A 13,923-nucleotide genomic window follows, 5' to 3' on the forward strand; every position below is an offset into this window, starting at 1 on the left:
ATGAGAGACTATGATTTCCAAGTCCCGATTATCATGTCAATGATATATCAGTTTTACCACATGTGCACAGACCGCCTATACTTTTGCATAACTATTCTCAACTGAAAGTCCTATCCTCTTATCAAATATTCTGTGAGAGTAATCATCATTAATATAAGAAAACTCATTCTCATCAAAGAATACAGAACAAATGACTCAGATGCATACATTTATTACCATGCTTCATTCATCACGAAGCAGATTTACATAATTTGTGAACAGCCCTTGAACTGTGATTATGAATTTTACCATTGTCCATATTAACATAATAATATATACATATATACAAAACAGGTCAAGTTTGGAATTTTGAAATATGCCATAAAAGGTAGAAGGAGGGGGGGGGGGGGGGGGGGGATTCCGTCAAACAACTGTCAAACCATTTATTGCCATGTACGTACTTGCACACAGGGAAGTCAGCGCTGTCTGGGGCTCCAGGTAAATAAACATCGTGGTTTTATGACGGGAGATCAGACGAACCGTGAACCAGAGGCATGCGACGTAATTACACCAGGGTATTGTCTCTTGAACTGGCTAATTGACTTCATATAATTGGTAAATATATTCGTTTTGACGACCGTGATTCATGCGCATCCCGGCTCATTAAGTGGGCTCCAGGCCATAAAAACAAAACCACAAAAAACGCCCCAAACTAATACAACAGATAAAAGCGCCAACAATCTACGTAAACTAGGTAAAGACATAGAAATAGTTTGGATCCCTGCCCACGTTGGGGTGTTTGGCAACGAACATGTAGACAAAGCAGCCAAATCAGCACTAAAATTAGAAGAAGTAAGCATCCCAAGCATCAACCTACCAAAATAAAAAAAAAGAAGTTAAAAGTATCTCAAAGGAAAATAGCGGCAAAATAACAATCAGAAATATGATTGCAAACTAAAACGCCACTCAAAAAAACATATCCATCATAAAACCAAAAACATTGACAGAGTAATAACCAAACTACAAACAGGCCACACTAAGTTAAGCTCTCACCTACACCTAATTAAAAAAACCACCAAACCGGTAAATACCCCCACTGCAACTTAAAAAGAAACGCCCGAACACGTATTATTCCCGTGTGACATTTACATTTAGAGCGCCCTATTCAATACTTTATGGAACACATTACCAGCAACACAGACCAAACAACACTCCAATCCTCACTAAATTGCAACAATCACATGACTGTACTGAACCCCCTACATGACTTTAAACCTTTGAAGCACTAAGCATATATCTAATCAAACCAGGCCTACTTGGCCGCATTTAAAAAAAAGGACAAAAAACAAGCTGCCAATAAACCCTAAAATTCCTAACCTATAAAAACACCCCTTTTAGTAAGTAAGTAAGCATGTTCTGATGAGGATATGAATGATGATGATTCTAAACTACTCCATGGTATGTCAGTGCTGAGCTGACCCAGCTGTCTTCTTTCTGCAACCAGGCAGGAGGTGGTGCAAATGACGAGACACCTGTAATTCGTCTCGTCCGTGGTACGATGGACGCTGCTGTCTTGGTTGTTTTACTAAATGTCTCGTCGGCCACTTTTTTAGCGGCCCTCATTTCATGACTCTCCCAGTCCCTCCTTCTCACATTGAAGACCCGGTTGCCATCCTCGTCGACCGAACTCTCTTCTGACGACATGAGCTGCGTTTTTTTCATTACTCGAATGTACTTGGTCCTTGTGTGATGAGGTAGTTCGGATTTTTCAATGCCAGTTACACGGTTTCTGCTTTTCTGAAAGCAAAACCGTTCACTTTATAACACCCACCTTTCTTAAACACGAAATAAAACGAAGACAAAACAGAAATGTGCCCATTACTTCAGTAGAATAGTTTTTCCTGAGCATGTTGTGTTTAGAGTCACTATAAATCGAAATTCTGTAAATGGGAAGAAATATATATCTAAATCTATAAAAAGAAGTCTACAGATAATCTTCAAGTTTCAGTAACATTAACTTACAACTCATAGTACATATTATTTGCAGTTGAACTCCTAAAGTAAAACTCACTGCGTACAAGCAGGAGTTATTTAAGACGTTTTAATGCAGGAATAACAAACATGAAACATTTTATTCTCATTTCAGAGAAGCAATTGCAGCAACTATAGTTATACGCATCGTTAGATTCCTAACTATCTATCTGGTACTTGGTGTGAATATTAGTCACTCCCCACAGAGTATGAAACATGAAACATTTCGTAGTATAGATAAATATACTACCAAAAGACATGTTACAACAATGATCTGAAGGTATGATTGGATTTATATACGTTTTAAAATGACACGACATTTCTAACAACATTGGAACATATCGCAAGTAAGGGAGATATGTCAGTTACGATTCCGATATTCTGGTTTTGTTTATCAGAACAATTTAAGAAAAATCTCTGTGGAATGGCTGGGCAGCTGAGTGGTGATCTGCTCGAGGCTAATTTGTGTCGATTTAACATGTTTGACAACCCAAGTCCGGATCGATAGTAATGTAACTCATCAATATAGAATATTTGGTAACGGAAAGAATTGGATAGTACATAGTACATTTAGATAAGAACGTAGTGAAATAAATGGCTACAAATTTGATAGATTTGCTCCTCATAATTTATCTTCTAGTTGTGGTTACTTTTATCAGGGTAATGTTCATTATCTGTTTCAGTACCCAAGGTACAGTCCTCTGAGATGCAATAGTAAATTATGTGGAAGGAATTTGTCTGGAGGGAACTTCATATAGGCATTGTCTGTTGGCCTTCTTTATTTGAGATAAACCATTCTTTAAATCATTAAAAACAAATGCTTCCTAATTTATCATATTCTGAGAGTTTCTGTAATTGTATTTGTGGCATATCTACCTCTAACCAATTTTCTATGTGCATATACATGCGGCCGCGGGTGACAGATTTATTAGGGTCATTGGGTGACGCTCAGGGTTTCTATAAAGGTAGAAAGATGGCGTTATGTACCTTTTTATGGCGGAAAGTGTTATTTGTGTAACATTAGTTATTTAGGAAATGATTTCAACTATTTGAATATATTGACAACACATTTACATTGAGGGTGCAATGTAAATTCGTCAAGTAACATTTAAAAGAAACTATTAATTTCTTGCAACGACAATAATAACTACCAAGAAATGGTAAGATTTAAACCTTACCTAACAACGTTTATACAATTCAATATTACTGAGACCGGGCAAAACCCTGCTGTTAAAAGAGAAATTCATACGCATATAATAGCAAGCCAATGATTTTTTTAAATTTTGTTGCTAAATCGTATTGCTCAACACAAAATAGTATTGAGGACAACAGGCAACCTTGCCTTACTAGGCTTGGTAATGGAAACATATCCGTCGGATGGGCATTAATGGATACACATGACCTATTATTTCATATATTGACAACTGCTCAAAAATCCGTTTCAGTAATACCTAATTTTAACAACAGAACAGTCACGGTTTACTTTATAAAATGTTTCGAGGCGTGATGTTGACAAACAAAAAGTAGTACGCCTCATAATATCCTTTGATCAATGACCGCTTAAAATGTATGCAGGTTCAGTCGTTTTACTCTTCTGTATATGAATTGATTCAAGCCAGGTAAATAGGAAATTCAATAAGTCAGAGCAAAGTTATACATGGAATATCAAAGATATCCCGAGTTGATTAGCGACACACCTCTTAATAAGTATTATGATGAGTTTATTTCACAGGTTAAAATACTGTGAAAGACTTAAAAAACGATATTATATATATTGACTGGATTCTATTATCTACTAATGTGCAAAACCACAAGCCCTAACCACTGACGTCAGTACCGGCAAAGCACTCGGGAGCATCGCTTGGAATCTTCTTCTTCTTATTATTTTCTAAACACGTTGTATGATGATATTGCATTTACATGAATTCATTTGCCAATGTCCTAGTTGACTCTCCGATGCATATGTGCATCAATGGACGCCCAAAATATTATTTCGAAGCTGTTATGCGAATACATGGAAGAATACCGGCAGAGATGTGCCCCACTTTTACTCTTATGTAGAAGACGAGCGAGTGGTAGCTAGACTGGCAAAAAGCTCTTGTAAAATATATACTTTCATATTAAAGGTTAAAAAAAAATCTCTTTCGCGCCTGTGGTTTATTACACCTCCACAAATGTTTTCTGAACAGTGATTGAAATTATAAACAAGTTACACAAGTCGTGTGTGTTGTCCCAGTCATTAGAAGACTGACTAAAATAGCTGAGCTACGCGTGTGTCGACTCTGGCGTTAACTAACAAGACAGAGACTGGGGGATAATAGAAATAGTCTGTCACGTAACACATTGAATATATACAGGTGTCGGGTGATGGTCGTGCCACTGTTCATAACAACATTTTCTCAGCACTAATTACAATGATATAATGACAAAGCAATATATTGACATGTTACAAAGGTGGGCATTATAGACAAGCTAATCAATGCTAGTCAAGTGATCACGGTTTGTTAACTCACGTTGATTGGACAGTCTAGACAACACATGACGGCCTTTCCGTCTTAGAATTGTAGTGTATACTTGTAAAATTACCTGGGGCACTATGTATATATATACACTCATAATATAAACAACAGAAAATTACCCGGGGTGTAAACTATATAAGGGTAAATAGGTAAATATTAAAAGCAGGCAATTTACCAATTTTTATACACCCCGGTTGTCCTAATAAAATTCTCTATTCTAATCTATCCTGCTGTTAATTCTGCAAAAAACATATGTATTCCAAATTCCACCTCTCCCTATAACCTTACTCCACTGGGCACCTTTTAATTATATATTAATAAGGCGCCACTCACCTCATTCTAAATTTCTCTTTTTTTTAACTCGGCGGCCATGGCCAACAGGCCTATATAAAGTCACACCTCAAACACTTCCAACAATTGGCCTTACTTTGCCCAAGTTAAGCTTCACTCAAAATTCATCTTCAATAATCCAAATTTTATATCCTAAGGGGGTATTTAATCCCTCCAGCAACACAAATCTTTCAACTTACCGTCAGTTTCCTTGAATTCTTTCTGGACGCGTCCGTGTGTTCTTTCTCTTTTCCGTTACGTGTTCGGGATAGCTTCTCTTTCTTCGTTAACATGATCCTGGTCATACCATCTGGAACATAATGTTTCTTTCCTTATTTGGATGTGAACTGCAACATACCGGTCTTTTTTCCTTATCTTCAAATAGTGTACAGCAAGTCTTTAACCATTAGTTTACCTGTGAATGCTGCATATAATTCTTTCCTGACAGACTAATGGGAATGTTACGCATCATAGATAAGTCATTTCAAAACACTGAAAAAAGGTTTAAATCTTTCCACTAGTAGGCATGTGTACCTTTGCATTGACTTATGGAATTGAAATGTTTTAAAAATGTACATGACGGACACATGCATTTGAAATACACTTAAATGATAAAAATACCTTTAAATTCCTGTTTTGTCATGCTTGGAGCTATCACCTTAGAAAAGTCCCAGATGTATTTGACAACTTGTCGATTCTGTGCGGACTCCAACCTGCAACAAATGTTTTACTTTTATTATATGACCAGAAATATACATATGCCAATAACTATTACATATAATCTTCTTTAACGACTTCAGCATGAACTTATTAACTTATTTTGAAGTAACTAAAAGAAGCAAGATTATTAGGTATAATTTCACTGCATAATTAAGACATATTCGTTTAGATTTGAGATATATTGGTGGTACAGTTTTCTGGTACAAAAATAACAAAAATATATATATTTATGTGACTGTCTCATATAATTTCCCATTACAAAGATTCCTAAGACTTTATTTATGACTATTTTCTACTGAAACGGGATTCATGGAAGAGAAGTAATCGTGGTGGTATTAAGAAAATATTATTTTTGCCAAAATTGCGTAACAGTCTTTTTCGGATGTACCTCCAATTTTATCAGAAAAACTTGAGGCACACAAAACTTTGCGACTCGTTCATTGATAATGCGATAAGATTTTAAAACAAGCCTATCTATTCATCTGAATAAAAAGTACTGTAATAAAAGTATAAGTGAAACAAAGATAAATTACATATGACTTTTGATAGTTTTGATTAACTTTTATCAGCGACAAACCTATAGGGGTTTAAAAAGAGATAAATAATTATATAGATTACATACTCGGTCTCACAGACGCAAAGATACACATATCAACAGAAATAGTGCTTACAATGCCACAGCGTTTTCCTGGTGTAAGTCGACTCCAAACAAATGGTTGTCAAGTATGGTAAAAATGATATTTTCGAATTATTTAAATGATTGTAACAGAATGAACATATCGTCCTTTCCAAAATGATCACTGCACACTACGATACTTACGTGAACATAGGCTCCATAGTCCACCCTTTCTCAGTTTCAGCATGGTCGATCGCTGCCTTCAATGCTGCCTAAGGAAGAAAATTGATAAAATATAGTTAACAGACAATAGAAAGAATCAATATTGGTGATTTTATCTGTGAGATAAATCTATCGAAACTTGATATTGTCTTATGAGAAACGCATCGATTACTGTAAATCGTGAAATTAATGCGATTGCTGAACCCAAGCTATTTAAAATAGATACACCTGGCCATTTAAAATTTTTTAAAAAATTACAATAAAATACAGTTGCATCCCACATCCACCTCTGTGGACACACCACAACATACCTACCTCACTCAGATACCTCCATGCACAAATTTACGTAACGTTCACACACATACACTCAAGACATAATTACTTTCATACTTTCATACCGGGGTACATACGAAACTCATACGCATTTACCATTCTGGACACAAACACAACGTTCACGCATACAAACACTTTCTCATCCAAACACACTCATCCAACATACAAAAACACTCTATGCTCCATGTCTACAATATACCGTACCACAACAGTAACAGGTCCATGCGTTGGTTTACAACTTGATTGTTTACAACTTGATTGTAAACAAAGTGGTGTTTTATCATTACACTAGTGCAATCTCCCCCATGCCAAATATTATTTTAGATAAAGAAAGTGAATGCTTTCAAGCCGAAAGTATCTGAATTGAACCTTAATCCGCTTATTAGTGCCGAGTACATCGGGAAAACAATCGTTATGGTGTTTTTCTTCCCAATAACAACACATAGTTTATGTTGATTGCCCTCGTTTAACGAGCTGTATAATCTCGGTCGCTAAACACGGTTTTCCACATATCCGCCGTTTTGATGTTTTGCTGGGATCTTACCCTTATGTTTGTACTGACTTTGCTGGATTTGGTCGAAGTTTGTGTTGGTTCCTGGACCCTGTTGTCCAAACGTGTAACTTTTGCAGTTAGGGCGGTAACCTGGAAATACAAATATAGTGAAAATTGACGGTGAAACGTATCATGGTATGCCCTACTAGTTCACTTACTGTTATATCGCATGATCCAACACTGGCTGGATGCAATTTTTAAAATCAATGTTTCCTTGTAATGACACGTAAATATATATTTAACTATAATTTTCCCCTTGAAACACGATAAATCATATCGAGGATGCATTTTAAACTGAATACAGTGTTGACTATCATCACTTACCTGTGTATTCTTTTCAGTAAGTTTGCTCTTGAGGTCTCTAACCTCGCTGTTTAAGTTTCCAATTTCCTTTTTAAGGTCGCCGACTTCGCCCTTCAAATCTGTAATGGCCCTGTGAGGTCGTCCTTCCATGACCCTCATGAGTTGGAGAAATTCCGCATAGGGGATTGACTTTCCTGTAATTAAGAGAAACATTAAATACTTACATAGCACCTGGATGACCGTTTTACGTTCTGGGAAAAATTCAAGTGCAACCTTCTCCAAAATATGCACTCAAATATCAAATTCAAAATATATTCGAGCCAAACAGAACTACCCCTCCTTGATATTCTTATTAAAAAGAGTAAGCTAATTTTGCCATCAACTGCAATCTGAAGTGTTATAAGCACTAGGTTGCAGTCATTTGAAATCCCGCTGGAATATAAGACAAGCCTCAGCGGCAAACATAAAAAGGATAGTTACATTAAATGATCTTGTTGCTGGTCGAATGTAATTGGTGTTGACGAATGAGTGTTTGAATATCATTAGCTGGGGCATTTTAATGTCGATTAAGCAATCCTTATCAATAATGGAGATGTTCCTCCTGTGTCATTCCGCGTATCTTGTGGCAGCTAAAGATGTGCCAAAATCATATAAATGTATGATTATTCATACAATGCGAAAAATCATTTCATACGTTGTGTGACATACCTTGTCTCATACGAGGAGTCTCAGCTTGAATTGCAGCTTGTTTCTCTGAAACATTAATTTGTTTATCAGATGCCGTATGAGTGCTATTTTCTAAGCAAATTGCAGACACATCGATGCACTACATACCATTGATCGCCGATGGATACGGATTTCATTTATCTTTATGAATATCCATTTAGATGTTGAAAATAACTGCGTGTCTAAGCATACCTACGATAATCTCTGATTGAAATGAAAGCAAATTACATGTTAAACTACACGAATGTGACAAGAAAATTCATGAACCTGCTCATAGAATTGTGTTTGATGAAAATACATACTACAGCTTGAGGCTCTTCTCAGTAAGTCCTGACCGTCATCTTCTCCATCTGCATAGAAAAGTACAATTTAAGAAATGGGCTTGGGTTGATGAAAATATATGAATCAGTTATCTTGAACGTGCTTTATTGCTCGAACATAATAGTTTTTAGACTGCATACATTTGCAAAGTTTATATACATTTTGCCATGCACAATAATTTACAGTTCATGTTTTTCTTTGATGATTGAGCCCTGGACATTTAAAAAGGTAAAGAAATTCATCTGCGACTGCAGGCGAGTCACAAACGTTATACTTTTTTTGCTTCACGTGGACTGCTAAAGCTAACGGTTAGTCCTACTTGTCGTAATTACAGACAGATATTTTATTACAGTCTCACCTCATATTTACAATATAAAATCTATTTAAAACAATTATGTATGAACAACCCATTACAGGTTATGAGAGACACTTTCTGCAATCACAGACACATTTCAACAGTTCAACCTGGCCACTAATTAGGAACCATTATTGTAAAGTTCGGTAAGAAATACCTGAAAAGTCGTAAACTCTTGTCATAGGTGTAGATGAGGCAACTGGACCGCTTCCTAATCTATTCTTTTTTCCATTTTCTTCCCTTTGTCTCAAGATTTTGTTCTTGCGCTTGACTGGACTCTACGATGAGACCAAATACAAAATTAAAATGTTTCCACAATATGGTTATGCGGTAAAACTTGAATTCGTCAAACACTTGTTTTCGACACTAGCAGCAGATGATGTAAACGGGTGATATAAGTGTTAACACATTTAGTAAAACAATCCCTGACAATATGAATATTACATATATAACTGACAGATGTATAACAGATAGTGCACAATGTTCAAGTTTATAATATATTACAACACCGATTTCATTAACATTACTGAAATCAGACCACTTTGACAATGAAATCGTTAATTGATTCAAGAAAGGTATAGACTGGCAGAAACTGAAGCAAAGCGATAGTGGCATGTAGAGCTATGTCTCGTCAGGCCAATGAGGCCGCGTGATCTAAGGAGCGTGAACAACATGGATGCCGCGTTTCGGCCGTACCGAACAGTCAAGATGCGATCTCGGAGCTGCTCGTCCGATTGAAACCAATTGCAAGCGGAGACAAAATTATCTCCCTTACCCAAACATGATCGTTGCTCAAATCTATCTTGAGTAAATCATGAAATTAATGCGAGCATGACATGTATGCGAAAAATGCGACCGTCATTCCCTCTGATTATTTTTTTATGTTTCATTTCATCATGATAAAACAGTTAGTCACTTATAAGGTTACCAGGTTGAACATAAAAACGATCGTTAACAAAAACGACCAAATTTATTCTCTCATCACTCAGCCTAACAGTGATATAGCTGCACATAAAACGTTCAAGTGCGCTAAAGTATTACACATGGTGGGTGGAGGACCAGGGGCACTTTGAGTTTGACAGGTGCCATCAACTGGTCAAGTAACATCACGGTTTGTATATTCACGTTGATTGGACAGTCTAGGCTGGCGCCAACTAATCATGACGGCGTCTTCAGAACAGAACAGGACTTTATTTATTTAGTCTTCAGATCACTTGTTGTTACTTGAATAAAACTGATATGCATACAGATTTTATTGTTTATGATTTTTTTCCCATGACTTTTTTTCCTAACCTACTCTATGATTTTTTTCAATATTTTTGTCTCGTTCACCTTGGCGATATTCCTTTTGGGTCAACACTATGATGATACAATTCAGTTCATACAGACACACATTCAGTCTACTAATAAAACATTCATGTTACTCTATTACAAGAGGTCAGCGTATAGTTTCCTGGGACATGAAGAAACCGAAATAAATGATACAACATTACTTAACTGTCTCACCGTATTTCCTTTTTACAAAATGTTATTCATTTACATTAGAATATAGTTACTGCGTACATTATTGTAAGAGGAAAGATGTTAGACTTAGTATAGATATTTAGTTTTCGGTTCACCTTTTCCCTATTCTGTATCGTTATATTATTTCCGAATGAAATATTGTTTAAATCAAAAATTGTTAACTTCCCCGGATAATCAGTGAATAATCTATTCACTATTTCAATTAATACCTGGTAATTGGTGGCAAATTCCGACGATGTGTCACTCTTGTCCTCCTCGTCGATCTGGTATTCGGATCCTTAAATTGAACATGATAAATATGTTGTAAGTATATAATGCATTGCTTACCTTGAATCTAAAATGCGAATCAGTATTTTGCGATTGACTAGCATGTGTTTCAAACAATATGTAAGTGAAATGGGATTGCTTGGTTTTAGCGTGTTTGTAGGGATATGGTCACACATCTGAATACTTAGTTTGGTAGTTTGGGTAAGAAGCATAGTTAAGCCTTTGTCCTATCGAATGATGATAACTGTTCGGTTTTCTTATAACATAAAACGCAGGTAGAATAATTACAATTGAGGAGATACTGATTATAAATTCAGAGGAAAACATGTAGTTTGCATGGTGGAACTAGATTTAGTCAGAACAATCTACTCAAAATGCCAGCCAAATAGAGGAATGATGTTAATAAACTCTATTTCAAGAGCCTGAATTCATGTTAATATAAATAATTCATATATCAATTATTTGTCTTAAGTTATTAAGAAAATATCCAAATGACAAATAACCCAAAATATTGTAGTAGGTGACTGTAGTAATTAATAATTACGTTTACGATTTGAGAGAAATAAACATACACGCCGTGGTTCCCGTGCACAAATGCCGATGTCATAGAGAATTGGCTAAGTTTCATTGCAAATAAATCGCACACGTATCACTACCCATCATAGAAAATAACAAACTCATGCGGCAGTAACGCGTGTTACCTATGCATATTGTCAAATCAGTGTGAAAGCGGCAGACAGTCAAATTAAGCGGCGCCATACTGTCTATGGTTATTCTCAATGTTTATCAATAAACATGTGGTAATGTCCTCTTTAAATTGGCGTTGAGTCATCGTTAGTCAAGCCTTGACAAGACATTTACAGTGATAACAGGTGTCAATCATTCCGCTAGACATTCCAAGGCGGCAATTATCTTTGATCTTGAACTAGGGCCCGGTATGTGCGACATGTTATTGACAATCTATACTTTTTTGTGGTTTCTGCCAAACCGTCATTGGGCATATACTATTCCAAATTAAAAAGGCTGTTTTTGATATTTTTACCAACGTTTTATAGTGCCATTTGTCAAACATGTGAACTGAGAACTGAGCCGCGCAAACAATCTCATCAAGTGTATAATATGTCCATGTTAAAAAGGGGATTCAAACTGTAGTTACAAATTGTTTAAACGAAATAACACATATGCAGCTTCTTAATAAAAGATAGTTAGAGTTTCCGTGGCACTGCATGTTTGCAGAATAAATTACTTTTCATAGGCGATACAAAATCAAAATCTTCAGTTTTATTGTGACACTGCTTGTAGATATCACAAATAATCTTTGTTTATCAACATTGTTGTATTGGAGGTTTTTTAATAGTCGTATACCCGGGTGTCGCATTGTGCAGTTTTAGCAATGTACGGGGATCAAAAATCTAATAGATAACAACTAACGTTATACTATGTACATGCATACGGTAAAGCGATACGTTATTTTAGAACATATTTTAGAAATAATTGTCTTCTGTGTCAAAGGTTCTCACTATAACACTGCAGTTCACAACGAAGTGTGCTTTCTGCGACAGAGATAATAAAAGATGGTAGATGTAAATTGTTAGGTCCGTTCACAACTCTATATCGAACGTCTTATGTTAATAGAGTAGTCATTACATTTCTATATTCATGTATATGGCACTAAACGATTCCTTTACAATGTATGTATATTTGTCAGATATGAGCAATATCTCAGAAAGGGAAAACATTTCATAATCTTATGTGTGATGTTTTGCATAATATAATAATATCGAACGATAATGTATCTCCTCTATATGGTGATTTACACAGAAATAAACCGATGTCTTTACATAAATAAATATGTAGATATTTGGTCTTACCTGAGCTTTCTCCTGACTCTGACCAAATTCCATGCAGTGATGCCTCTTCCATTGCAAAAAGTCGATCCAAGATAATGAACAGCCTTTTTTCAACGCGTTTCAAACGTAACTGGCCATCAGACGTCTAAGTATATATGCATTTTGGATTTTTTAAACGGAAGTGAGAATTTGTATAATGTGGACGTCTCTGCCCAATACTAAAATGTTTTCACAATTCAGTTGAACGTTGAGTCGCAACGCACAGTTCATAAACGGCACCTTTCTTCTCACGATAAGATAATCTTATTGAAGGATTAACATATTGGCGCACATGTTTGGATCAGTGATTGTGATTTAAACAAAGCAGATTCTTCTAAAAACATCATGGTTTGCCTAGGTCACAGCCAGCAAAAGCGTTTACAAAATATAATATATTAGTTCAAATATTACTAATGAGGCCCTCTATTGTAGAAACGATCTTTGTTCTACGACAATCGTCAGTCGGTATGGGAAAACAAAATATTTGTTTATTTATTCAAATTTCATAGGCAATGTCATATGATTATAGACAAGGAAGATAAGAAAATAAATATAAAGAGTAGCCACTTTACATTTCAGTTAAATTTGCTCATGATTTGGTCTTTTCGTGGTAAATAGTGCCAAAATATAATATGCAGCTACCAGTAATTGTATCTACAATGATATAACTCAATCTGTTTTTCTCATCATTATTGCAGTGAATTGTCGTATGAAAGGCGTATGGCCTTTCTGAATAAAAACTGTTAAATTTAAACCAGACAAAACAGGTGAAAAATAGAATCTTTGAAAAGAGAAACAAGGGTAGTATTTTGATAGGGGTTTCACTGAAAAAATTAAGTTCACAGCGAAGCATTCTTGCTTAGTCTGTTCCTACAAATAGAACAGAAGGCTATAAGGACCAACCGTATTCCGTTATATATGTTGCTTCTGTTTCATCGTTTCATACATTGTCCTTTCATCATGCCGGGTTACTATCTTTAGATACAAAAAAATCACCCCAAAAAGCTATTTTTATTCATTAAAAACAACAACAAGGAAAAGATTTATTAAAGGTAACAGTAAGTGTTATCTGAAATATTTATATTCTATTATCCCCTTTATTTGGAGTGGGAGTGTCACATCATCATTCAACATCGGCTTCACAAATGGGATGTGCCCGACGGGTACAAACACAAAACAAGATATGGTAAATAATCTAACTGAATATTATGTAAAAACTAGAGGTGAGTTTTAAG

At 35.7% G+C, this 13,923-nt stretch overlaps 1 protein-coding gene across 1 annotated transcript; it reads right to left on the reverse strand.

Annotated features, from left to right (window-relative positions):
• Positions 1-756: 756 nt before the first annotated feature.
• On the reverse strand, positions 757-11,224 carry LOC125381541. Its single transcript, XM_048398423.1, has 10 exons — positions 10,742-11,224; positions 9,166-9,286; positions 8,635-8,682; positions 8,315-8,359; positions 7,628-7,800; positions 7,295-7,393; positions 6,400-6,467; positions 5,481-5,572; positions 5,060-5,169; positions 757-1,776 (listed from the first exon to the last, which is right to left on the reverse strand). The coding sequence occupies exons 2-10, from the start codon at positions 9,188-9,190 to the stop codon at positions 1,423-1,425; spliced, it is 1,014 nt and encodes a 337-aa protein (XP_048254380.1). The 5' UTR covers positions 9,191-9,286; positions 10,742-11,224; the 3' UTR covers positions 757-1,422.
• Positions 11,225-13,923: the final 2,699 nt, after the last annotated feature.

Source organism: Haliotis rufescens, unplaced genomic scaffold, assembly GCF_023055435.1.
Source record: "Haliotis rufescens isolate VD_foot unplaced genomic scaffold, xgHalRufe1.0.p SCAF_1, whole genome shotgun sequence".
In the NCBI taxonomy this organism is placed as follows: domain Eukaryota; kingdom Metazoa; phylum Mollusca; class Gastropoda; order Lepetellida; family Haliotidae; genus Haliotis; species Haliotis rufescens.

What these genes read in the sequence shown, in the direction of transcription:
- LOC125381541 (XM_048398423.1), bottom strand. Translation starts at nt 9,190, where the DNA reads ATGACAAGAGTTTACGACTTTTCAG. An exon ending in ACTATGGAGCCTATGTTCAC is followed by an intron (nt 5,573 to 6,399) that starts GTAAGTATCGTA and finishes CATTTGTTGCAG; the next exon opens with GTTGGAGTCCGCACAGAATC. An exon ending in GACAAAACAGGAATTTAAAG is followed by an intron (nt 5,170 to 5,480) that starts GTATTTTTATCA and finishes ATTATGTTCCAG; the next exon opens with ATGGTATGACCAGGATCATG.